The following is a 25,794-nucleotide window of genomic DNA, read 5'->3' as shown; positions in this document are numbered from 1 at the left end:
AGCACCGGTCCTGGCGCCCCGGCTCTTGCCACGTTAAGCGGACACGGGTGTTCGAAATAGCCAGAGGGCGGGCTGGGACCAGAGGGCAAGGAGGTTCCCGCTTGCAGCTTCTGAGACTAGGTGACCTGCGTCGGCAGCAACCCAGGCTCCCACCCGTCGTGCCTAACGGCTTGTCTCTGTCCCAGGCCTTTTGCAAAATCAAAGCGTCAAACTTCCTATTTTATTTAGGGATTTGCCCTAAACGGCCACCAGCTCGGACGAGATAAGAGGAGAGCATCGGAAGTGCGGCTTTTAGCTTTCAGCTCCCTGCTCGAAGTTCAGAGCCGCGAGACTTCACAGAGCCGCCGGTGTTCCAAGAAAAGCTGTCCGGGCCTGGAAGGCGCCCTTCGGACGCCGGAACCTTTGGTTCCAGGCCGTGGACCGCGCCGGCAGCGTTTGGGGCCTTCCGAGGAGAGGAGAGAGCGCGCGGCGATGGCGGCGGCGCCGGCCCTGAAGCACTGGCGCACTACGTTGGAGCGGGTGGAGAAATTCGTGTCGCCGCTCTACTTTACCGACTGTAATCTCCGCGGCAGGTGTGGCCACCTCGTCCATGGCGCCGGCCGGCCGCATCCACGCGTCTCTAGCCTTCCCGCCCCGGGGGGAAACCCAAGCTTCGGCCACCTGGGCCGAGGGACAAAGTGCCCGCCGCGGAAAGGGCTGGGGCCCAGGAGGAGGGGATGGGGGGAGACTGAGCTGTGAGGCAGCCCTCCCGGCGGTGCATCGAGGGAACGCGAGTCCCCACCCGCCGGCTGGCCCAGTGGCGCGTGCCCACCTGCCCCTCCCGCCCAGGCTCTTCGGAGACAGCTGCCCAGTGGCCGAGCTCTCCAGCTTCTTGACGCCCGAAAGGCTTCCCTACCAGGAGGCAGTCCAGCAGGATTTCCGCCCCGCGCAGGTCGGCGACAGCTTCGGACCCACGTGGGTAACGCTCCAGAGGGAGGGCGGGGCCGACAGGGCCCCGCTCCCGGCTTACTCGCTTCCCCTAAGGGCCACACCTCCATTGTCGGCCCTCTGCCCTAGACAGTCACTTGGGGCAGAGCAGCACCCTCTGCTGGGAGCAGATCCCTGATCCTGCAAGACTTAATGGGAGAATTTTCATTTCCCCCCTTCTCCCAGTCCCTGGACATCCATCTCTTAGGCAGGACACTCTAGGACAAATCACAGACCCCTGATTCTCTGGCTCTTTCCCTCACCTTGCTGTACACCCTGTTGCTCCTTTCTTGTGGATCAAAGCTGCATATCTTGCGATGCTGCAGATACTTGGTGAAAGTCTCAAGCCCCTGCTGACCCTTAGTCCAAGGAAGTATGTCGAAAGGAAAGGGCTTTGACCCCTACCCTAGGCCCATCTTAGTGGTTCTGTTGCAGATGGTGGACCTGTTGGTTCCGGGTGGAGCTGACCATCCCAGAGGCATGGGTGGGTCAGGAAGTTCACCTTCGCTGGGAAAGTGATGGAGAAGGCCTGGTGTGGCGTGATGGGGAACCTGTCCAGGTGAGGAGCCCTGCCCTAGGTCAGGTATGGCCACATTTCAGCCCTGGTCTCTGGAGAAGCCACAGCTGAGTGGCTATGCCTGCAGGGTGGTATCAGGATTTCAGGACTGGACAAGTTGTTGCTTGGGCCCCTGTGTAATTGTTCCTTCTCATGTTTGAGAGGATCGCTGAGGGTCTCAACATAATTAATACTAAACCAACCCTGCCACTGACTGGTCACCCTCCCATTCTGGGATGAAAATAGTTATTAATCAAGTACAATAATAGGTACAGCAGATCCATTTATTAACCCTTTACTAGGTGCCAGACTAGTGACTTTGCAGACTATATCACTTTTTAGTTTTAAATAAACTGGTTTTTATTATATGGAATATATGCTTATGGCAGTCGGGGAGGGAGACTTTGAAACAGTTCTGGATAATATAAAGTTTAAAAAGTCCTCTTCACCTGAAATAATGGATATCTCCCTGGTACCTCACCCACAGTTCCCCAGATATAACCACTATTAAGTACCTTGTTTATGCATCTAACCTTAACAGGTTTAACCTTTAAAATCCTATGTGGTAGGTCTTTATGGCCATGTACAGACTAAGAAACTGAGATATATAGATGTTAACACACTTGTTCAGGTTCACACAGCTTCCATTTCAGTTTGACGAACTCTCAGTCTCAGGTCAGGACTGTTGTTCTTCCTGTACAGAAAGATGGCAGACCCCTCCCTCCCTCCCGTCACTGGCTCAGCGGGATGTCTCCTGAGTGCCCTCTCTGGCAGGTCCCTGTGCTAAGCACTGGGGATATAGTGGGGAATGAGGTAAACCTGTCCCTGACTTCATAGAGTTTCCCTTCAGATGCTTATTCAGGGGTACAGAGGCCACCAGAAGCCGCCAAGGACCTGATACGTCCCCAAGACTCCAAGACCAGTGGCTTTTCTGCTGGCAAATAGGTGCCATTTGGTGGTCATGGCACTGACTGCCAGGGGGGTTGGGGCACCTGCTACCAGAGGTCCCTGATTTGTCAATCTTGGCCTTGTCTGGGAGAGAGGAGCCAGTGCTAGGGACCCGGTAGAGGGGCCTGGCCTCCCTCAGCTTATACTTCATCTGAGCTGTTCACAAGCCTCAGGTCCTGTCTCTTTCACTGCACTCCCCACCAGGGTTTGACCAAAGAGGGGGAGAAGACCAGCTATGTCCTGACTGACAAGCTGGGGGAAGAAGACCCCCGGAGGTGAGTGAGTCCCTGTGCTGTGGTTGACCAGTGCTGTAGGGGAGGGAGCACCAGTGGGCAAGGAGGAGCTGAGGCCCAGAGCCATCTGAGAAACACACCCACTTTCAATACAACCATCTTCAACTCTCATAGTTTATTTTTGAAAAGCAGGATTTCTCTGGCTATAAAGATAGTGTTCTCGTTCTTGGGTTAAATACAGAAAAGCACAAAGAAGTAAATAACTCCCATTATCCCATCACTTAGTGATGCCCATTATTAACATCTCAGCATTCTTCTCAGGAATTCTTTCAAATGTAGTTTTTACTAGTTGAGGTTGTATTTCTTTGATATTTTGAATCCTGATTTTTTAAAAATCCGTATTATAACATGCATTTTATGACACTATCAAAAACTCTTCTTAGGTATTATATTTATTGAACATTGTGTATCTGATGTTTCCAGGCACTGGGACTGTGATGGTGAATGATGTGATTCTTGACAGCAAGGGGGACTCACATATACTTACCTAATTGCAAAACTGATGAGGGCTTTGAAAGAAAAAACTTTCAACATAAGAAATCTGTTCTAGACTAGGGAGAGGGATGAGAGGAGAGTCATGGAAGGCTTCCCGAAGGAAGTCATGTTTGCTCTCTGAAGACTGAGTAGAACAGCACCACAGCCCACCATGCTCTCCAAACAGTGGCCTGCCCATATTGGCTGATGGATCTTTGTTCTGAAAGACTGGACCTGGGAGATCCAAACATGTTTTTAATGTGCAAAGAGGGTCCTGAGACCAAGGCAGTGTGCATTGTAAAGACAGCTTTGGAAATAAAAGTCTAAACAACAGCATAATTCACATGGTTCCAAACTTGGCTACTTATTCACCCCAGCCAAGGCAGAACACTCAGCAGAATTTGGTGTGTCTGTTGTTTCTGCCATGGCCCTCTCTCACACGCATCTGACATAACTGTGAGATCCTCTGGGTGGTAGATCCTGGGGGTGAATAGGGAGGGGTCTGCTGGATGCCTCTTTGGTCCTCCCTCCCCAAGCCCCAGAGTCCTCTGCCAGTCCCTTGGCCTGAGGCTGCCTCCCCGCATTTGTAGCCTGACCCTCTATGTGGAAGTAGCCTGCAGTGGGCTCCTGGGGGCCGGGAAGGGAAGCATGATCGCAGCCCCTGACCCAGAGAAGATGTTCCAGGTGAGCCGGGCTGAGCTGGCCGTGTTCCACCGGGGTGTCCACAAGCTCCTGGTGGATCTGGAGCTGCTGCTGGGGATAGCCAAGGTACTCAACACCCCCGCGCCACCTGCTCACCCTCTAGAGCCCTGTTCCAGGCAGGCTGTTTCTTGGGTCAGATAGTTGGAGCCCTGGGAATCCAGAATAGGGAGGGTGTTTCATGCCTGCCTGAGTGTTGAGAGGATTTCCCTGTGTAAAGGGGAGGAAGGAGACAGTGCTGAGCAGGGGGGCCAGCAGGAGCACAGGGTCGGAGGTAGGGAGGAGCTCTGCTGAGAACCCGTGGGAGATCAGCTGGGGTCTAATTTTGGAGACTCTGCTTGTTTGAGATGGGGATTAAGGGACAGAACCCTGCTGCAGGGCCTCGGGGAGGACAACCAGCGCAGCTACCAGGCCCTGTACACAGCCAACCAGATGGTGAACATATGTGACCCCGCCCAGCCGGAGACCTTCCCAGTGGCCCAGGCCCTGGCCTCCAAGTTCTTTGGCCAACGTGGGGGTGAAAGCCAGCATACCATCCATGCCCTGGGGCACTGCCACATTGATACAGGTAGGGCAGCAGTTGGCTGGGCTGGTTCGGGGAGGCAGGAGTGGCCTCGAAGACCTGGCTGTGCCCTGGAAGCACTGTGTGATCCACATCGAGTTCTTGCCCCTCTTGGACCTCAGTTTTCCCTGGGGAAAGGGGAATGGGCTGTAGGCTCTGCTAGATGTGGCTTCATTTATTCTTTCAACAAAATCTGATGCCCCGTGTGGCCCCGTGGCCAGGGTAGTGGGGGGGGGTAGGACTATAGAGACTGGCGATCACAAAATAGGCAGACGCAGTTGCTGCCAGGATGGAGGGAAGGATGGGGGGGCTGGGGAGCCCAGAAGAGGCATTTAACCCAGCTGGGTCTGGGGGATTCAAGAAAGGTTTCTCAGAGGAGATGACCTTTGAACAGAGTGAGGATGAGTAAGAATTTGACAATTCCCAAGTCCTCAGATAGGAGTGATGTGGAAGTAGTTGAGATGAGGACTCAAGCCCAGGGGAAGGTTTCCTGGGGAGGATCAGGAGGTCAGTTTTGAACCTGGTTAAGTCTGCAGTGTCTGTGAGGCTTATGGGAAATTACATTTTTTAAAAACTTCCCAAAGTATTGATTCGGATGCAGCTAAAGTTTCTGAACCACAGAACAAGGGCTTTCTCTGCTGTGCCAAAGCATGGGATGTAGAGTTCTGGGCTGGTAAAGAAGGAACTGAGGCCTAGAGGTTGCAAGAGGCTGTAGTGCCTCACACAGGACAGCTGGCCCAGGCAGGTCCATCTCAGGAAGCTGTGCCCTCTGTTCCAGGCTGTCCTTCAATGTGCGTGTAGGGGAAGGGCCAACCCACACTACCTCTTATAGGATCCTCTCAGGGGTGTCTAAACCTCAGAGTAAGGCTATTCCAGGGACTGGGGCCTCCATTTCCTGATGTAAAATTGATCCGATAGGCCCAGCCAGCCTCCTTTCCCCAGTCCCTACTCCTACCTTGCAAGAGTGATGTAAAGTGACAGCTCAGGAGAGATGCCACAGGACTTTGCAGGGAAAGGGCCTGGGATGGACGGAAGGCTAGGATGACCCTCTGGAGGCCCAGGCTGGGCGTGGTTGGATGCTGGGGGGCAGGGGTGCGGCTGGAGATCTGTGAGGAGCGGGGGACCTTGCTGCTCTCCTATCCTCCACCCTCCTCCCCGTCTAGCCTGGCTCTGGCCCTTCAAGGAGACCGTGCGGAAATGTGCCCGGAGCTGGGTGACAGTCGTTCAGCTCATGGAGCGGAATCCTGAGTTCATCTTTGCCTGCTCCCAGGTCAGAGGGACCGGCTGTGCGGTGGTACCTGGAGCCCAATGGGCGCTAGTGTGAGGTTCCGAGGGCTTCTGGGGCCTGAGGGGCAGGGCTACTCACCCTCAGCCACCCACTGGGCCCCAGGTGCTCAGCCCTGGGTGGGGTTCTTGTCCCCCTGGCCCAGCTCCTGCCTCGTCTGCCCCACAGGCACAGCAGCTCGCGTGGGTGAAGAGCCACTACCCTGGCCTGCATGCCCGGCTCCAGGAGTTCGCCTGCCGTGGGCAATTTGTGCCCGTCGGGGGCACCTGGGTGGAGATGGTAAGTGCAGTCCACAGCCCTGGCCCCAGAAACCTCCCCTCTGGCAGACAGACAGGTGGGCCTGTGAGGAGATGGACACTCCCTGGGCACTGACTATAACCCAGTGTCAGAGCCCTGGCTGCTCCTGTCCGGGTGGTTGGTCTGAGGTCCTGCGCATTCCACCGGGTGCTGACCCCAGCTGCCTCCCTGTTCCCTCACTGCCAGGATGGGAACCTTCCCAGTGGAGAGGCCATGGTGAGGCAGTTCCTGCAGGGACAGAGCTTCTTCCTGCAGGAGTTTGGGAAGATGTGCTCTGAGGTAGGCTGGGAGCGGCTGCGCCTGCAGGCGCATGGGGCTGGAGCTTGCCCTTGAGTGATGAGGGGCAGAGGCTGTGGCCGTGCTGCCGAGAGCCGTGGTTCCCGTGCCCAGAGGCCCTTTCCCTGCAGTTCTGGCTGCCAGACACATTCGGCTACTCAGCGCAGCTCCCACAGATCATGCGCAGCTGTGGCATCGGGCACTTCCTCACCCAAAAACTGAGCTGGAACTTGGTGAACTCCTTCCCGGTGAGCAGGCCCCAGGGAACCAGGCTCAGAGTGGGCCTGGGTCCCACCTAGCCCATACATCTCCGTCCAGGTTTATTGAGGGGCCCTGGACAAGCCACCCAACCCCGACCCAGAGAAGGCATGCCTCCCCCAGGGTCACACAACAGGAGGGGCAGGTCTAGGAGGCCCGGCTGTGCCTCAGCCCTGACTCTGCCCTCTCTCTTCTACCTGTTTCCCTGCCTGCAGCACCATACCTTTTTCTGGGAGGGGCTGGATGGCTCCCGGGTGCTGACCCACTTCCCGCCTGGTGACTCATATGGGATGCAGGGCAGTGTGGAGGAGGTGAGAGGGCACCTAGTGGCCAAGGTCGGGGATAGGAGGCAGGCTGGAGAGGGCTGGGTGTCCTGTCCCAAGCTGACCCCGAGCCCACCTGTGCAGGTGCTGAAGACTGTGGCCAAAAACCGGGACAAGGGGCGTACCAACCACAGTGCCTTCCTCTTTGGCTTTGGGGATGGGGGTGGTGGCCCCACCCAGACCATGGTGGACCGCTTGAAGCGGCTGTGCAATACAGATGGGCTGCCCAGGTCAGGCCTGGGCTCACTCGGCCCTACCCTCCACCCTTGCCCTTAGTCCTTCCTTCTGTTCAAATATTGGGCCCGACACCTCCCCTAAACCTTGTCCCCCTCCAATCCCAGACCATGGGCTCCTCCCAACTTCTACCCTGGTGGTAGGGTGGGGGGAAAGCTAAAGGTGGGACAGGGCTGAAACCTACTGGAGAGAAAACTCTCCTGGGGTGTCCAGAACTGGTTTTGTGTGGACAGGGAGCTTTCTGGGCGTGGCTCCTTTCTGTCGGGACTGGATCTCTTGTCACCCTTGCATGGAAGAAGGGTGAATCACACGGCCAAGCTGGGAGACCCAGGCTTGCAGTCTCCCTCAGGGTGCAGTTCTCTTCTCCGGAGCGACTCTTCTCGGCGCTGGAGGGCCACTCGGGGCAGCTGTGCACGTGGGTCGGAGAGCTCTTCCTGGAGCTACATAATGGCACCTACACCACCCATGCCCAGGTCAGGAGCTGGTTGCTGAGCCAGATGGGGAGGGTGTGCCCTTGAGAGGCCCAGAGGGTCAGAGGAGGAAGCAGGGGACAGAGCCCAGCCCAGACCTGGGGGAAGAGGCTTGTGTTCCACAGAGGAGCCGAGAGGAGAGAAGTGCAAGGGCCGGGTGGTCAGGAGCCTGGAGGAGGCAGGACTGAGCATCCCTGAGGGAGGAAGGGCTTGGGCTGAGGGGAGAGAAGGGAGGCATCTGGGGTAGATAACTCACAAGAGGCCCTGGGGAGCCACCAGGGGTTCTGAGCAAGGGAAGGCTTTGGAAGGTGTCCTGGGATGCTTGAACAGACTCTAGACTGATTCTCCCTACCCTGGGCTCAGATCAAGAAGGGGAACCGGGAGTGTGAGCGGATCCTGCATGATGTGGAGCTGCTCAGCAGCCTGGCCCTGGCCCGCAGTGCCCAGTTCCTCTACCCGGCCGCCCAGCTGCAGGACCTCTGGAGGTCAGTCTGTCTTCTGCCCCCCTGCCACCCATTAACCTCACCCCAGACACCTCTGCGGCTGCCCCTCCCTCCCAGCCTTCCGCAGCCCTGCCCTTGGCCCCCCGCAGGCTCCTGCTTCTGAACCAGTTCCACGATGTGGTGACTGGAAGCTGCATCCAGCTGGTGGCAGAGGAAGCCATGTGCCACTACGAAGGTGAGGCTGACAACATTTCCGCTGCTCTCCAGCACCCAGGGCAGAGTGTCTCCTGTGGGACATTCAGGGGTCACCCAGACCCCCTGCCCACCCATGACCAGCCAGTCTCTCCCCAGACATCCGTTCCCGTGGCAACACACTGCTCAGCGCTGCAGCCGCAGCCCTTTGTGCTGGGGAGCCAGGTCCTGAGGGCCTCCTCATTGTCAACACACTGCCCTGGAAGCGCACTGAAGTGTTGGCCCTGCCCAGGCCTGGTGGGGCCCACTGCCTAGGTATGAGCTGGGGAGAAGGGTGGCTACTGTAGCAGGAGGGATCAAGGCCAAATCAAGAGTTGGGGACATTCCCCTGGAGATCTCTGCCCCGGGTTGCCCCAGGCTAGAGAGTACTAGTAATACTCACCCCCTCCAGCCCCCCACCCCGCCCCGAGTATGGTTCCTGGAAGGTGAAGGAGGCTGCGCTGATGCCCAGGCCTCATCCCCAGCTCTGGTGACAGTGCCCAGCATGGGCTATGCTCCTGCTCCCACCCCCACCTCGCTGCAGCCCCTGCTGCCCCAGCAGCCTGTGTTTGTAGTGCAGGAGGTGAGTGCTGGCACATCGCGGTGGGCGGGGGCTGGCTGTCCTGGGCTGTCCCTGACAACGTGGGGGTTCTGAGCTCCCCAACCTGGAGCAGGTGGCAAGGCAGGGCTGGGGCTGGGGTTGGGCGGGCTGTTGGTGGCGGAAAGCCTCTGCGGACTTAGCCTCAAGGCCCCCCTCCCACCAAGACTGACGGTTCTGTGACTCTGGACAACGGCATCATCCGGGTGAGGCTGGACCCAACTGGCCGCCTGACGTCTCTGGTGCTGGTGGCCTCCGGCAGGTGCTCACCCCTCACTGCCCTCTCCCAGTGCCTGGCAGGGGACCCCAGGCCTCTCATTCCCTCTGTCCCCTGGCCACAGCTGACCACAGTAGCCCACAGGTGGCTCAGGACTGGGACCCACACATGGAATGGGGCCGGCTGGGTTAGGAGTCTCCTGTCCTCTGGGCCTACTCACCCTACCTCCCACCCCACCCACCTCACACAGCTGGAGAGACTGCGGTCATACAGTTGTAAAGCGCTAGTCTCCACGTCCTTCCAGGGAGGCCGTTGCTGAGGGTGCCGTGGGGAACCAGTTTGTGCTGTTCGATGATGTCCCCCTGTACTGGGACGCGTGGGACGTCATGGACTACCACCTAGAAACACGGTGCGGGGTGGGCAGGACTCGGGGGCGGTGTGGGATATGAGAGTATTGGGCCCCCTCCGCCAGGCCGTCCTGGCTCAGTGCCTCCCTCGCCTGTTCCACAGGAAGCCAGTGCTGGGCCAGGCAGGGACCTTGGCCGTGGGCACTCAGGGTGGCGTGCGGGGCAGCGCCTGGTTTCTGCTGCAGATCAGCCCCAGTAGTCGGCTCAGCCAAGAGGTTGTGCTGGACGTCGGCTGCCCCTATGTCCGCTTCCACACCGAGGTAGCAGGGGGCAGGGTGGTGGGTATCTTCCCTGGGTGTGGCCGGTGAGGAGGGGTCCCTCCCCTTGCACCCCTACCTCCACCCCCGACAGGTGCACTGGCACGAGGCCCACAAGTTCCTGAAGGTGGAGTTCCCTGCCCGTGTGCGGAGCCCCCAGGCCACCTTTGAGGTCCAGTTCGGACATCTGCAGCGGCCCACCCACTACAACACCTCTTGGGACTGGGCCCGATTTGAGGTCTGACGTGGGGTGGTGTGGGGCGGGGTGTGGTGGAGGGTTTGGATCCTCCCTGGCTGGGGAGAGGCTAGTTGTGTGGTATGGGGTGAGGAGGAGGAAGATGATGATCAGTATTTGCTGGTTCCTGACATGTATGCCAGGCATGGTGCTAAGTGCTTTCTGTTTAGTCTGATATTCATGCCCATTTGGTGGGGTAAGTACCCTTATCCCCCTTTCCCAGATGAGGAGCGGGGGCTTAGACAGGTAGTGCGGTGTGCGCAGGGCCTCCTGTAGTGAGAGCTGGCATTCAATCGTGTGGTCCCAGAGCTTCCCTCAGTCTACTGACAGGAGCTCTGGAGCACGAGGAGGCGGCGGGGCCACCAAGTGGGTCTCCGATCTACCCTCCAGGTGTGGGCCCACCGCTGGATGGATCTGTCAGAGCACGGCTTTGGGCTGGCTCTGCTCAATGACTGCAAGTATGGCGCGTCAGTGCGAGGCAGCGTCCTCAGCCTCTCCCTGTGAGTGGGGTGCCTCCCAGGGACGGGTATGGGAGTGCGGTCTTCCCAGGACAGAACTTCGGCGGCTCTAGCCTGGCCCTTACCACCCTCCCCACCCCAGCTTGCGGGCGCCCAAGTCCCCTGACGCCACGGTTGACATGGGGCGCCACGAGTTCACCTACGCGCTGATGCCGCATGAAGGTGAGTGCTGCGGCCCCGATACCTCTCTGCCCTTCTCAGCCTCGGTTGCCCCAACGGTACGTGGGGAGCACTCCAGCAGTCCCACGCCCCTACCCTCATTTTCCACCACGCGTCCCTTTCCGGTCTGCGCCCAGGGTCCTTCCAGGACGCTGGCGTTATTCCCGCTGCCTACAGCCTCAACTTCCCCCTGTTGGCGCTGCCCGCCCCGGGCCCGGCACCCGCCGCCGCCTGGAGCGCCTTTTCAGTGTCCTCGCCCGCAGTCGTGTTGGAGACCGTCAAGCAGGCAAGGGCCGGTGGGGTGCGGGGAGCGGGCCGGGGTCCCGAGCTGGGCCCGCCCTCGGCCCCGCCCACCACCACCTCCTCCCTCCGTAGGCGGAGACCAGCCTCCAGGGCCGCGAGCTGGTCCTGAGGCTGTACGAGGCCCACGGCAGCCACGTGGACTGCTGGCTGCACATGTCGCTGCCGGTTCAGGAGGCCGTCCTGTGAGTGGGGGCGCGGGGTGGGAGTGGGAGTCCTGCCCTCGCGGGGCCCTCATGGTCCCTCCTGTTCTCCAGCTGTGACCTCCTGGAGCGCCGTGACGCTGCTGGCCCCCTGCCCCTTCGGGACAGCCGCCTGAAGCTCACCTTTTCTCCCTTCCAAGTGCAGTCCCTGTTGCTCGTGCTGCAGCCCGCACCGAGCTGAGTCCCTGAGCGTGGGGTTTTGTTTGTGGAAGGCTTTGGGGGCTCCTCATTTCTGCCTCTCAAGCCTGAAGCAAGGATCAGTTACCTCTTGAACAATAAACGCTTGGCTTAGGAACCCTGCTGGTAGCCCCTGCTCAGTCCCCTCAGGTCCCAAACTCAGGCATTGAGGGGGGAAGTATTTACCCCAGGCATCTGGGGACAGGGGCAAGATCTAAGGTTATCTGTGCGCGCAGGGTCTGGATTGCAGGCCCCGTGACAGAGACGGGGGATATCGGTGACCATAAGCTGATTGTAAGACCACGATATAAGACGCTCTTCTGGGACTTCCCTGGCGGTCCAGCGGTTAAGTCTCCGAGCTTCCAATGCAGGGGACGGGTCGGGAAACTAAGATCCCGCATGCCATGTGGTGCGGCCAGTGGGGTGGGGGGAAGAAAAGCAGCAGCAGCTCTTCCCCGGTGTCCACAGGCAGAGGGCCTGGGGCTGGGGAGGAGGCCTGGTGGGTGGGTTCTGGCTGGTCCCCACTAGGAGGGGAGCATTGACTAGTCTGGACTAGGCTAGGGGAGCAGCCACATGAGGAATCCTGGACTGGAGGAGCTGTAGAGCCTGGGCTGCCCCGGGGGACGGGGTGGGTCTCTGCACCACCTCTGAAGGGCTGTCCCTGCAGAGGCAGACTGTCCTGAGAGCCAGGGCCTTGAGGCCTGGGATGGGGCTCAGTCTGCCATGCTGAGGCAGTGGCCCTCCTGTCCCCAGGGCTGGGCACCAGGCCCTCCACATTCGGCTTTCCGAGACCTTCTGCAGCCAGCCCAAGAAGTTCAAGGTTTATCAGTTTACTAAAAATTACAGCCTTTTTCACGTGGGCTTAAAAAATGGGGACAATGGGTACAATTAAAAACATCATAGTTGTATAGGGAATGGCCACAGGGCCAGGGGCAGCCAGTCCCCTGCAACTTCCAGGAAGCCGCACAGGCCCAGATCCTGGGCAGCAGGAAGGGGTGGATGCAAGCAAGGAGACCCTCCTGCTAAGAGGCTGAGGTCTCCTCAGGCTCCAAGGATGGGGTGTCAGCCTTGATCTTTTGGGGTCTGCGGCGGCCTGTGGGGAGGACAGGTGAGGTGGCAGCTCGGACCCCAGGCCGAGGACTCTGTCCCAACAGCCTCCCTACCACCTCTGTCGACGTGTTCCTCCCACCCGCACTGCCATCCCTTCCTCTCCTGGAGAGCCCGTTTTGGTGGTGCCCCTTCCCTCCCTAGAGGAAGATGCTGAGGAAGGCCCACCTGAGGTCGCTGGTTGCCTCCTCCTCTTCCCTTTCTCAGGGACGCAGGGGGCTTCTGGGTCCCGTTGGAGGCTGGTCCCCTCTGGCTGCTGGGCCGCAGTCTGCTCAGGAAGGCCTCTCCGTGCCCTTCGTGTCCTTGAAGGGGCCTTGTTTGGAGGTGGAGGGTTCTGGGTGGAGAAGACACGGGTCCCTGAGGAGCTCAGCAGGTCACAGGTTGGTTAGGACCCACCATTGCCCTCCATTGTCAAGGGAAGGAGCTGCCCAACAGCCTGGCCTGGGGGGTGCAGCCAGGACAGGAGAGGGTACAGGGAGGGGGTAGGAGCAGGGAGACATACCTCCACTTGGTCCTCAGGACCCCTCTGTGCTCCCTTGGATTTCTTCTTGCGGGACTTGCCCCCTGCAGGATACTGTTGCTGATGGGGTTGGAGGGTCTTGTGGCCACAGCCCCCTTTCTCTAGACTCCCATGCTCCCACTCTGGAGTGCCTCCGAGGGTTGGAGTGGGGACTGGGATGGAGAAGGGTGCTGTAGCCCTTGCAGGCAACTAGTCCTTTTCCCTCTCATTACATTAGGCATAGCTTACCTTTGGGCGCCAAGGGTCCAGGATCCCCCTAAAATGGAATCAGGAGAATTCAGGAGTCAATCTGGCAGGGGTAGTTTTCCTTGGAGAGGCAGAACTCACACCTGTCCTTCCAGATCAGTGAAGCCCCTCCCCTAGGAAGCCTCTCTGACCGTCCCCTCCCCCCCAGGTCAGAGCCAACAGCAAGGTAACCCTGCCCTGGGCTGCTCCACTAGCTGGGACCCTGGGACTCAGAGGAGGGGAGGGGCATAGCACAGGGAAAGCTTAGATCCTCAGGAACAGTGCAACCCCAGGTCTTTCCATCCCACCAGCTTCCTTAGGGCTCCATTTGCCTGTGTGAGCACTAGAGCCCAAACCTGGAACCAGATGGTGCGGCCATGCCGGTCCCGCAGGGAGCTCATGCCTGGCGTGCCATAACACCGCAGCCAGGCTCGGAAGGCAGCAAAGTCCTCCTCCGTGCTCTCCGGCCCATAGCCTTTGCCCCCTGTGGGACAGAGGAGCCAGGCGGAGGTCAGAGGGCTGACTTAGGCTGGGAGTGGGGGGGAGCCCAGTTAGACCTGGCTCAGACCTCAGCTTTACAAGCTGATGGACTGAGCCAGGGGGCCAAGGCTCTCCCTCCTCCAGCTGTGTGACCTCAGGCTGGTGTCTTCCCCACTCTGGGCCATGGCTTTCCCATCCTGGAGTTGAGTTAAGAATCCTTGCCCCTGCCTGCCTCATGGGGCAGCTCAGGGGACACAGACACCCGACACGTGAAGATCAGTGAAGGAGGCCTAGTCCATTTAGGAACGACTAGGTTGACAAACTTCCCCAGGCAGGGAACCAGGCCCAGAGAGGGGCAGGAACTGTCCCAGATTACACGATATGCCAAAGCAGACCTAGTTGGCCATCTTTGCCTCCCAGGCCTCACCCAGCTGGACCACTTCCTTGGGCACTGAGTGGCACAGCTCCAATAGGTCTGGGTTCTGCAGCTTGGCCCTGATCTTCTGGCTCAGGGTCAGCTCCGGGCTCTGGAGAAGAGGCAGGGGTAGGACCTGGATGTCAGTATGAGGCAGGGCCACTCAGAAGGCAGCTGACCCCTTGAGGAACAGACCCCTTCTGAGCTTGGCTGGACTCAGACAGTTCATCTGCCCCCCATCACCTCCCCCACGCACACACATTGCAGAGATGCGGAAACAGGCTGGAAACCGAGAAGGGACCTGCTTGAGTTAAGCTGGAGACGCCTGACCCAGCCCAGGCCCTTGTCGGCCTGCACTGATAGGTGCGTGCATCCCTCCCTGCAGCCTCACCGGCCTGCGCTGCTGCAGTGCCTCCAGAACCGTGCGGGCCTTCTCGAAGGGGGGTATCCTCAGCCTGCAGTGAGGTGGAGAGAGGGCGCCATGCTAAGCAGTGGGGACTGTGGGCACACCCAGCCACCCCAGCCCTCGTGCCCAGGGCCTGCCTACTGACCGGTATAGGATCTCTGCCCGCAGATAGTTGCCAATGCCATTGAAGAACCTCTGGTCCAAGAGGGCCTCACAAATGGGCCGGTCAAAGGCCTTGTCTGCTAGGTTTCGTAACACATTCTCCCTGGAGGGACACAGTCTGGGCACATGAGACCCATTCTGCCCACCCCACCCCTCCCTGCCTCCCAATGGGTTAGGGGAGAGGAGCTGGGGGAACCCATTCCTGGGTGCAAGGGAAGGAAGTGGGGAGTCCCAGTTCCCCTCTTCCCAGCCTCAGTGGTGTTTTGGCAGTGGGAACCTCAGTTTTCTGTTAAATGGGAACAACAGTGTGGGATTTTAATGCATTACAAAAGGTAAAAAAATACCAGTCAAAAGCAGCACGTTCAGGAAAACACATGAGTCTAGGTGTGTGGTGTGTATATCACCAAAGTGCCTCAGACTCGAGACATTTTTGAGAACAAGGTGACCACAGGACCTCAGGTGTGTCCGCAGTCTGGAACTCCCTGTCTAGGACTTCTGGTTGGTTAGATATGAAGGTTTGATATTGGCGGGGTCAGGTCTTTTCAAGAAGCTGAAGATCTTCCAGGAAACTGGTACTGGCACTGTTTATTTAGCAGGAGTGAGGGGGCAAGCCCTGGCTGGTGAGAGCCCCAGCAGCTCCCACCCCACCTCCAAGGGGCATGGGTCTCTTCACCACCATGAAGGGTACGTGTATCTTGTTTCTTTGTGGAAAAGGATCATGGCAAGACTGACTCAGTGATGGGCGTGAGAAGCAAGTGAAATAGGGGGCCAGAAGACAGAGTTTTGGGGTAAAGGTAAGAGTGGAAGGTTGGCCTGGGTGTTCAGAATTCTGAGGGGGGCGGATCCCCACAGGCTCCGCAGCTGGAGGACAAAACAAGCCGAAACGCTCATCTTGTGAGAGGAGCTTCAGCTGGCAAAGGGTACACTTGTGGCATGACTCCCCAGAAGAGGTGAAGTGGGAGAAATCCAAGACAACACAGACACTTCCCTAGGGGTGCACTTGGGGGCATACCTGGGAAGGCCAGCAGTCTGCTGCCTTCTGTGACACCAGAGACGCCCTGACCCACCCCAAGGGGCAGCCGAAGGCGTGCCTTCCCCAAGAAAGGATTTGCCAAGTCCACTCCAAGCCTTTGTCTTTGTGATTCTTGTCAGATTGCTTTTACTTTAGAGCTATGCACAGCTGGCTCCTTCTCATCAGGCAGGCCTCAGCTCACACGTCACCTGGGGTGGCCTTTCCTAATGCACCCTCCTCCTCCCCCCACCTCCACAGCTCAAAGTCATTTTCTACCTCTTGGATTTTTCTTCAGGCATGTGTCTATTTGAATTAATCTAGTCCCCTTTTTCCCCCTGCCCTACCTGAACTAGCTCTGTGGGAGCAGGGACCACATCCCTCTTGATCACTGCTGAACCCCCAACACTTAGAGTTGGCCTGGCACGAAGCAGAGACTCATACATGTTTTATCTTTAGAGGAGGAAGGGAAGTGGCTGACACTGTGCCATCTTATGTGTGCCATCTTATGTGACCTGGGTCACATCCCAGGTGGAGCCGTTACCCCTCCCTCAGGCAGAAGACAGGCACAGAGACCACGGGACACAGACCAGTGGGTAGGCAGAATGTGGGAGACCACAGTCTGATTCAGAAACCACATTAGGCAGTCCTCTCCGCACTCCCTTGAAGCAATTCCTTCCTGCTCAGCCTCCTTTCTTAGGTTGTTAAAGCCTCTCCACCTTTCTTCTTAGCCTCTTGAGGGTGCCAGAAGACAGAGTGGGATGCTGACCTGAGACCCAGCTCTCACACTAACTGGCCATGTCCTCATCCACCTCTTGCTCCCACCCTCTCCCTCGTCAGTTTTGGGTTTCCACATCCATTAGCTCAGGGAACTGTCCCCAGGAAAGCACACTGTCTTGGTCTACAGGTGAAGGGAGTGGAACTCACTTCTTGGCCACCGAGGCACTAACGGCCAGGAGCCCAGGGCTGTATTCATCACACCTGGTGCGGGCCCTACCTGAACTGCTCGTACTCCAGCAAGACACATGGCCCGCGGCCTGGCTGCCACTTGCCCCCGAGGTCCCAGTGGCCAAAGCGGCGGATGTCCACGAAGCAGAGGGCAAGTCGGGGGCCAGGGGGAGCCGTGTAAAAGCGCAGATGGGCATGGGGCGGCAGCGCATCGCTGGGCACCAGCTGGAAGGAGCCGGTCATGCCAAAGCGGAAGACAAGGGCCAGTGGCCCTTGTGGGGGCTGAGCCCCAGGCAGGGGGCTCAGTGTCAGGCGCAGCTCCTTGCCTCGGGCTAAAGCTGAGATGTGGTAGGCGCTGCTCTCAAAGGGCACCTCAGGGTTGCGGCTGACAGGTGACTTCTCCACACACCCGCCAAACACCAGCTCCCTGCATGCCTCGTTCACAAAGTGACTGGCCAGATGCAGCTCAGGGCCCTCAGGCATTCTGTGGGAGGGGTGGCCAGGCCCTGTGGGGGAGGATGATAGCAGGTTGGGCCAGGTGTGCATCCAGTGAGGTAGCAATTATCACTTCCAGTTTTCAGAGGGTCAGAGGGGGCCCATGGTCAACTGATAATTGGCAGGAAGTCAGCTGGCTTGGTCACAGCCCCTGCTCCACAACCCTTGCCCCCCCCCTCCCCCCCCCCCCGGCCGAAAATGCTGAGAAAGCTCAGACTAGGGAAACGTGACTCCCTTGCTCATTAACGCGTTCCATGGGCTTCCATGAACCCTTCCTGATTTTAGAATAACGTCCAGCTCCTTCCCGGGCCCACACTGTCATCTCATTTCCTCCCACGCTCCCTCTGACTCACTTGCTTCAAGCACACTGCTCTTCTTTCCCCCATGCCTTCGCCCCTGCTGTCCCCCTCAGTCTGGGAACATCCAAGAGAGGACCTCCCTAACCACCCTATCCAAGGCAGCATCGTACGCCCCGACCCCCTACACGTTTTCCTTCCTTCGTGGCACTCCCAGAACCTGAAATTATTTTATCATCTCTTCTCTGCCTCTACCTCCACTCCCACCCCAGAGTGGAAGCTCTGCTTGCTCATCACCCCACCGCTTGGAATCAGGCCCGCATAGGTTGTCACAATGACTGAGGGAATGAGCCTGGAAGAGAAGAGCTGGGAAAACGGTTGCTCAGAGGCTCAGCCGGCAGTGTGGAGGCCTGCCACCACCCACTGGTCAGGACCATAGCGAGGACAAGGAAGAGGGAATGCAGGTGTCTCCAGGTACATCAGCGCTGGAGTCAGGTACACACGACTTCGAGGGAGGAGACAGGGGAGTCAGAAGGGCTCCCCAAACTCTAGCCCATGATCCAGGGGGGAATAGGAAACGCCCCGGTCAGCGGTCAGCGCCTCGGGCCGAGAGAGGCGTAGTCCCCTTCCTCACCCTCGCTGGCGTAGAGAGGAGAGTTTGCCACTTTCCTCTTCGCCAGATCGACGGCGAAGGTATGTGTTGGGCAGAGGGGGACATTTAGCCAGGGCAGACTCCTTTGCCCTCCCCCCCGCCCCCGCCGCAACCTCAGCGCCGCCCCGGACCTGGCACCCGAAAGGGTTCGTTTCGCTGGAAAAGGTGAACTTCCAGGTTCTTAATTTCGCGAGGGGCGGACGCTCTATGGCTCGCCTCCCACCCACCCCCATCCTCCACCCCCGCTGCCTGTCCTCGGTTAACCCTGGCTCCCTTCCTCCCCAAGGCCCCCAAACCCGTCCTCTCCTCAGCTCTGCTGCACACCCACCCCGACCCCGGGCCCACTGGCAGGCTACCTGCGCCCGTCGCCGCTCCCGCCAGCCTGCAGGCACTATGGGGTTAAGGCCGGGGGCGGAGCGGCGCCTGGGAGCACACTGGGAGCTGCGGTCGCTGCTCCAGCGCCTGATGGGAAGTGTAGTTCCTCAGGTAGGTGGCAAAGACTGTTCCGGGTGGGGTCCCCGAGCTGGGGGGCTTGGGGTGTGGGAAAGGCTTTGGGTCAGTCACCTGGCTGGGGGGTGGCGGAAGAACCTGGCTTCCCGCTGCCCGGCGCCGGCGGGATCCGGCGTCAGGTCTGAGGTCCCGGGTTGCAGCTGTCTCTGTGGCTGTGAGAAGCCACCCGGCTAGTCCGGGACCGGGTCGGCACTCCCAGCAGGAAACAGAAGCACCGTCCCAAAGCAGAGGCGCCTGCAGCTGTGCGCAGAGCGCGAACAGGTGCGCGATAAATGCAGGCTCTGGGGACCCGGTGGTGGCTCTAAGTTTCAACGCTAGTCAGACATAACAAGTAAACATCATCACCACGGGCGATGAAGTGTAGCCAAGCAGCCAAAGGCAGGAGCCGAGAGCGGAACCTACTTCCGTTGTGGAGGAGGGTCTCTCTGCGATGACATTTAGGCTGAAACCTCAGAAGGAGCCATCCGGAAAAGAGAGGGGACGAGTCGCTACGGCAGGCGGAAAGAACTGACAATGCAAAGGCTTGGAGGCTGGAAAGCGAGCGATTGGCCCACTCAAAGAAGGTGGCTGGGGGTAGTGCTGAGAGGTGAGGACAGACACACAAGCAGGAGCTGGTCTGGTCTGGTCCGACCTCTGGAGGCCTCTGTAAGGAGCTGGCCTTTCATCCTAAGTGTAGCAGGCACTGGTCCCTGACCCACTGCCAGGATTCATACTACTTCTCCTTCCTCCCCCCTTAATCTATTTATTCATTTATTTTGACAGTATTTAAAATGAGACAATGCCTTTATCGAGATAGTAAAGTTAACAACTTTTTAAAAGAAAATATTTATTTATTATTTATTTATTTTGGCTGCACCGGGTCCTAGTTGTAGCATGCTGGATTTAGTTCCCGCTCGGAGTCTTAGCCACTGCACCACCAGGGAAGTCCCAACAATAACTTGTTAATATTACCTAATACATAGCCCACACTCAGATTTCCCTAATTGTCCGCAAAATGTCTTTGATAGCTAGTTTGTTCAAGGCAGAGACCAAATAAGGATTCTGTGTCTCTTCAGTCACTTTAATCTAGATGGAACCACCATCCCCACCTCTTACCCACCTCACCTCCTTTTTTTTTGGTCTTCATGATACTGACCTTTCTGAAGATTCCAAGCCAATTGTCCTTTGAGATGCCCCATCACATTCTGGATTTGTCTGATGTTTCCTTGGGTGTCGTTAACTTGTTCCTCTATCTCTAGTTTTCCCTGCACACCAGAAATTAGATCTAAAGCTTGGAAATACATATGTCTCCTGGGTGCTGCTCTGTACTCCAAACTGCATCACATTAGGAGGTGCCCAACATCTGGTTGTCTCACTTTAGTGAGGCTGAAATTGATCACTGGTGAGGCTCTGACAGCCAGACTTCTGTGTTGCAAAGGTATGTTTCACACCTTGTGACCACTAAGTAATCTATGGGGTGATTTCTTTGTTTTGTTGGTCTATTTTTGTTTGTTTAAATTAAGTTAAAAGGTACATACAGTAAAATTCATCTTTTTTAGAATGTGAGTTTTTTGTTTTGTTTGTTTTTGGTAGGTGTTTTTTTTTTTTGGTGGCGCCTTACAGCATGCAGGATCTTAGTTCCTCAGCCGGGATTGAACCTGTGGCCCCCTGCATTGGAAGTGTGGAGTCTTAACCACTGGACCGCCAAGGAAGTCCCTAGAGTGTGAGTTTTTTTTTTTTTTTTTTTTTGCGTTACGCGGGCCTCTCACTGTTGTAGCCTCTCCCGTTGTGGAGCACAGGCTCTGGACGCGCAGGCTCAGCGGCCATGGCTCACGGGCCCAGCCACTCCGCGGCATGTGGGATCTTCCCGGACCGGGGCACGAACCTGTGTCCCCTGCATCAGCAGGCGGACTCTCAACCACTGTGCCACCAGGGAAGCCCTAGAGTGTGAGTTTTGACAAATTCATACACTCATAATCATCACCACAATCAAGAGATAATACATTTCTATCACCCCCCTAAAATTTGCCCGTGCACCTTTTTAGTCAACACTTACACCGTACTCGCTGGCAACCACTGATCTGTTTTCCGCCCCTATAGTTTTTTGCCAATATCATACACAGGCATATCTCATTTATTGCACTCCACTTTGTTGCACTTAACAGATATTGCATTTTTTTTTTTTACAAATTGAAGGTTTGTGGCAATCCTCCATTGTCAGATGATGGTTAGCATTTTTTAGCAATAAAGTATTTTTAAAATTTATTTTATTGAAGTATAGTTGATTTACAATGTTGTATTAGTTTCTGCTGTACAGCAAAGTGATTCAGTTATACATTTATATGTATATTCTTTTTCATATTCTTTTCCATTATGGTTTATTACAAGATATTGAATATAATTCCCTGTGCTATACAGTAGAACCTTGTTGTTTATCCATTCTATATATAATGGCTTGCATCTGCCAATCCCAAACTCCCAATTCACGCCTCGCCCACACCCCCAGCAATAAAGTATTATTTTTTTTTAAAGTATTTTTTAATTAGGGTTTGTACATTGTTTTTTTAGACACAGCTATTGCACACTTAATAGACTACAGTATAGTGTAAACAAAACTTTTCTATGCACTGGGAAACCAAAAAGTTCATGTGACTCACCTTATTGCCATACTTGCTTTACTGCGGTGTTCTGGAACCAAACCTGCAGTTAACTCCGAGGTGTGCCTGTACATGGAATCTTCAGCCCATAGCCTTGTGCATCTGCTTTCTTCCTCATAGCATAATGCATTTGAGAACCATCCACGTTGTTATGCTTATCGATCAGTTCATTCCTTTTTTTTTTTTTTTTTTTTTTGCGGTATGCGGGCCTCTCGCTGTTGTGGCCTCTCCCATTGCGGAGCACAGGCTCCGGATGCGCAGGCCCAGCGGCCATGGCTCACGGGCCCAGCTGCTCCGCGGCATGTGGGATCTTCCTGGACCGGGGCATGAACCTGTGTCCCCTGCATCGGCAGGCAGATTCTCAACCACTGCGCCACCAGGGAAGCCCCTAGTTCATTCCTTTTTATTGCTGAGTAGTATTCCACTGTGTAGACGTACCAGCGTGTTTATCCACTTACCAGCTGAGGGACATTGGGTTGTTTACATGTGGTGATTCTTTAGCACCACGCAAATACCCAGTTTCACATCACATCAACCTTTCACCTAATGGCTTTATCATCACTGGTGATCCTTGCCCCAATCAAGTATTTAATTGGGAGTTACAAAATGGTGATTTTCTGATTCTGTCATTCCTTCTACATTAGCTGGAATTCTTCTGTAAAGAAGAGATTTACTTCATTGACTAGGGTTATTTGGGTATTCTGAAATACTAAAAAGAAGGATAAATTTTGAAACCCTTCTCTTTAATTATCAATTTTTAGACTAAGAATTTGGTGCAATAATATCCAATGGTGACAAATTAGAATTGATTTGGGGGGGTTATCTTTTATGGATTCATTGATTTTTTCCACATTTAATATCTTTAAATTTGTTGCAATCTTTATCTTTTACCCCCACTTATTGAAAGAGTACTATATTAGTCTTTGGGGCTATACAAACAGGGATATACAATTCCCATCTTTAAAAAAGGCTGGTAAAAGGCAGGTAGTAAATACAAAATTAATGCAGTGCTACAATAGCAATGAGAGGAGATTCTACGGGATTCTGTGACAACACAGAAGAGGGAATGCTACCTAGGAAACCAAGTTCATATTATACATTTGATGAGACTTGGAAATTTCTTTGTGACTTTTTTGTCTGCCACTTTATTTGTGCTTTGTTTATTCCCTGTTTTTCGTTTTGTCTTCTTTCTCTTGCCCTCCTGTGGGCTCCTTGAACATCTTTTAGAATTCCAGTTTGACTTACCTATATTGTTTTTGAGTGTGTTCTATTGCATACCCTTTGAAGTGGTTGCTGTAGGTGTTACACTATACACATATATGTACTTGTCACAGTCCACTGGTGTCGACATTTTATCAATTTGAGTATAGAGAAACCTTACTTCCCTTTGCCCTCCCGTGTTTATAATAACCTTAAATATCTGTTCTACATACATTGAGAACCACATCTAACAGTATTTTGTTTTGCTTCAACTGTCGAACATATTTCAAAATACTCAAGAGAAGGAAAGTCTACTGCATCCATGTTTTTAGTCTTTCCATTGTTCTTCCTTCCTGATGTTTCAAGATTTCTTCTTCTATCATTTCCCTTCTGTTTGGAGATCCTCCTTTAGCCTTTTTCTTAAAAAAAATTATTTTATATTGGAGCATAGTTGATTTACAATGTTGTGTTAGTTTCAGGTGTACAGCAGAGTGATTCAGTTATACATATACATATATCTATTCTTTTTCAGATTCCTTTCCCATATAGGTTATTACAGAGTATTGAGTAGACTTCCCTGTGCTATACAGTAGCTCCTTGTTGATTATCTGTTTTATAAATAGTAGTGTGTATATGTTAATCCTGACCGCCCAGTTTATCCCTCCCCCCCCACCTTTCCCCTTTGGTAACCATAAGTTTGTTTTCTACATCTGTGAGTCTGTTTCTGTTTTGTAAATAACTTCATTTGTATCATGTTTTAGATTCCACATATAAGTAATATCATATGACACTTGTCTTTCTTTGTCTGACTTACTTCACTTAGTATGATAATTTCTAGGTCGATCCATGTTGCTACAAATGGCATTATCTCATTCTTTTTTATGGGTGAGTAATATTACACTGTATATAGGTACCGCATCTTCTTTATCCGTTGATGGACATTTAGGTTGTTTCCATGATGTGGCTATTGTAAATAGTGCCACAGTGAACACTGAGGTGCATGTATCTTTTTGAATCATGGTTTTCTCTGGATATGTGCCCAGGAATGGGATTGCTGGATCATATGATAGCTCTGTTTTTAATTTTTTAAGGAACCTCCACACTGTACCAATTTACATTCCCACCAACAGTGTAGGAAGGTTCCCTTTTCTCCACACCCTCTCCATCATTTATTGTTTGTAGACTTTTTGATGATGGCCATTCTAACTGGTGTGGAGTGATACCTCACTGTACTTTTGATTTGCATTTCTCTAATAATTAGCGACGTTGAGCATCGCTTTTCATGTGCTTTTTGGTCATCTGTGTGTCTTCTTTGGAAAAATGTCTATTTAGATCTTCTGCCCATTTTTTCATCGGGTTGTTTTTTTTAACAATTTATTTTTCTATATATTTATTTATTTTATTTTTTTGGCTGCGTTGGGTCTTTGTTGCTGCACAGCGGCTTTCTCTAGTTGCAGCGAGTGGGGGCTACTCTTCACTGCGGTGCGCCGGCTCCTCGTTGCAGTGGATTTTCTTGTTGCGGAGCACGGGCTTCAGGTGCGCAGGCTTCAGTAGTTGTGGCACATGGGCTCAGTAGTTGTGGCTCGCAGGCTCTAGAGCACAGGCTCAGTAGTTGTGGCGCACGGGCCCAGTTGCTCCACGGCATGTGGGATCTTCCCGGATCAGGGCTTGAACCCGTGTCCCCTGCATTGGCAGGCAGACTCCCAACCACTGTGCCACCAGGGAAGCCCTGTTTGTTTTTTTGATATTGAACTGCATGAGTTGTTTGTATATTTTGGAGATTAATCGCTTGTCAGTCACATCGTTTGCAAATATTTTCTCCCATGCTGTGGGTTGTCTTTTTGTTTTGTTTATGGTTTCCTTTTAGCCTTTTTATTTTTAGATTAGGTCTGTTGGTGACAAATTATATTAGTTATCCTTCATCTGTGAATGTCTTGATTTCCCCCTTTACTCTTTTTTAAAATGCCTTACAATTCTGTCATTTTTCAAATTGAAGTCTAGTTGATTTACAATAAATACTATATTAGTTTCAGGTGTACAACACAGTGATCCAATATTTTTATAATTATACTCCATTTAAAGTTATTATCAAACATTGACTATATATCCTGTGCTGTACATATGCCCTTGAAGCTTATTTATTTTACACATAGTAGTTTGTACCTCTTAATCCTCTACTCCTATCTTGCCCCTCCCCCTCTGTCTCCCCACTGGTAACCACTAGTTTGTTCTCTATATCCATGAGTCTATTCGTTTTGTTATATTCATTCATTTCATTTTAGATTTCACATATAAGTGATATCATACACTATTTGTCTTTCTCTAACTTATTTCACTAAGCATAATACCCTCCAGGTCCATCCATGTTTTTGTAAATAGCAAAATTTAATTATTTCTTAAGGCTGAGTGATATCATATATATATATATATATGTATATGTATACACACACACACACACACACACACACACACACACTATGCACATTGGGGTGCATGTATGTTTTTGAGTTAGTGTCTTTGTCTTCTTCAGATAAATACCCAGAAGTAGGAATGCTGGATTACATTGTAGTTCTATTGCTAGTTTTTTGAGGAACCTCCATACTGCTTTCACGGTGGCTACACCAATTTACATTCAGACCAACAATGTACGAGGGTTCCCCTTACTCCACATCCTTGCCAACATTTGTTATTTGTGGTCTTTTTGATGGTAGTCATTCTGACAGGTGTGAGGTGATATCTCATTGTGGTTGTGATTTGCATTTCTCTAATAATTGGTGATGCTGGGCATCTTTTCATATGCCTGTTGGCCATCTCTATGTCTTCTTTGGAAAAATATCTTTTCAGGTCTTCTGCCCATTTTTTAATCGGGTTGCTTGTTTTTTTGATATTGAATTGTATGAGCTATTTATATATTTTGAATATTAACCCCTTATCGGTCATATCATTTGCAAATATTTTCTCCCATTCTGTAGATTGTCTTTTCATTTTGTCAGTGGTTTCCTTTGCTGTGCCAAAGCTTTATGTTTAATCAGGTGCAATTTGTTTAATTTTGCTTTTGTTTCCTTTGCCTTAGGAGACAGATCCAAAAAAATATTGCTACAATTTATGTCAGAGTGTTCTGCCTACATTTTCTTCGAGTTTTATGGTATCCAGTCTTACATTTAGGTCTTTAATCCATTTTGAGTTTATTTTTGTATATGGTGTGAGAAAAATGTTCTAATTTCATTCTTTTACTCCCCCTTTACTCTTGAGGTGATTTTCGCTGAATATAAAATTCTGGGTTGACACTTCTTTTCTTTCAGGGCCCGAAACGTGTTGCGCTTTTTGTTTCTGGCCTTTGTGGTTTC

At 53.8% G+C, this 25,794-nt stretch overlaps 2 protein-coding genes across 5 annotated transcripts; one reads left to right on the top strand and one right to left on the bottom strand.

Annotated features, from left to right (window-relative positions):
• The first annotated feature begins 471 nt into the window (after window positions 1-471).
• Window positions 472-11,458, top strand: MAN2C1 (mannosidase alpha class 2C member 1). The gene is given in 27 exon segments (XM_065871481.1): window positions 472-572; window positions 829-954; window positions 1,402-1,525; window positions 2,675-2,745; window positions 3,828-4,005; window positions 4,315-4,504; window positions 5,662-5,768; window positions 5,952-6,062; window positions 6,267-6,359; window positions 6,488-6,604; window positions 6,830-6,925; window positions 7,022-7,167; window positions 7,521-7,644; window positions 8,005-8,126; window positions 8,234-8,319; window positions 8,436-8,591; window positions 8,801-8,898; window positions 9,081-9,175; window positions 9,435-9,539; window positions 9,641-9,797; window positions 9,889-10,032; window positions 10,420-10,529; window positions 10,630-10,709; window positions 10,844-10,992; window positions 11,082-11,191; window positions 11,264-11,303; window positions 11,306-11,458. Coding segments are annotated over 27 exon segments (3,189 nt in total).
• A 748-nt stretch (window positions 11,459-12,206) lies between these two features.
• NEIL1 (nei like DNA glycosylase 1) lies at window positions 12,207-18,481 on the bottom strand. Of its 4 annotated transcripts, none has more exons than XM_065871459.1 (10): window positions 18,458-18,481; window positions 16,708-17,164; window positions 14,685-14,804; window positions 14,525-14,588; window positions 14,146-14,245; window positions 13,595-13,722; window positions 13,242-13,269; window positions 12,996-13,057; window positions 12,662-12,827; window positions 12,207-12,479 (listed from the first exon to the last, which is right to left on the bottom strand). In XM_065871459.1, the coding sequence occupies exons 2-10, from the start codon at window positions 17,139-17,141 to the stop codon at window positions 12,409-12,411; spliced, it is 1,173 nt and encodes a 390-aa protein (XP_065727531.1). In that variant the 5' UTR covers window positions 17,142-17,164; window positions 18,458-18,481; the 3' UTR covers window positions 12,207-12,408. The 4 variants fall into 4 exon arrangements, with proteins under 4 accessions (XP_065727531.1, XP_065727529.1, XP_065727530.1 ...); XM_065871460.1 differs by lacking the exon at window positions 18,458-18,481 and having other exon boundaries at window positions 12,409-12,479; window positions 16,708-16,721; window positions 17,031-17,141; XM_065871457.1 differs by lacking the exon at window positions 18,458-18,481 and having other exon boundaries at window positions 16,708-17,216.
• Between the last annotated feature and the right edge of the window lie 7,313 nt (window positions 18,482-25,794).

Source organism: Phocoena phocoena, chromosome 2, assembly GCF_963924675.1.
Source record: "Phocoena phocoena chromosome 2, mPhoPho1.1, whole genome shotgun sequence".
Lineage (NCBI taxonomy): Eukaryota > Metazoa > Chordata > Mammalia > Artiodactyla > Phocoenidae > Phocoena > Phocoena phocoena.
Note: the sequence above shows the minus strand (reverse complement) of the source record. Positions and strands in the feature narration are given on the sequence as shown.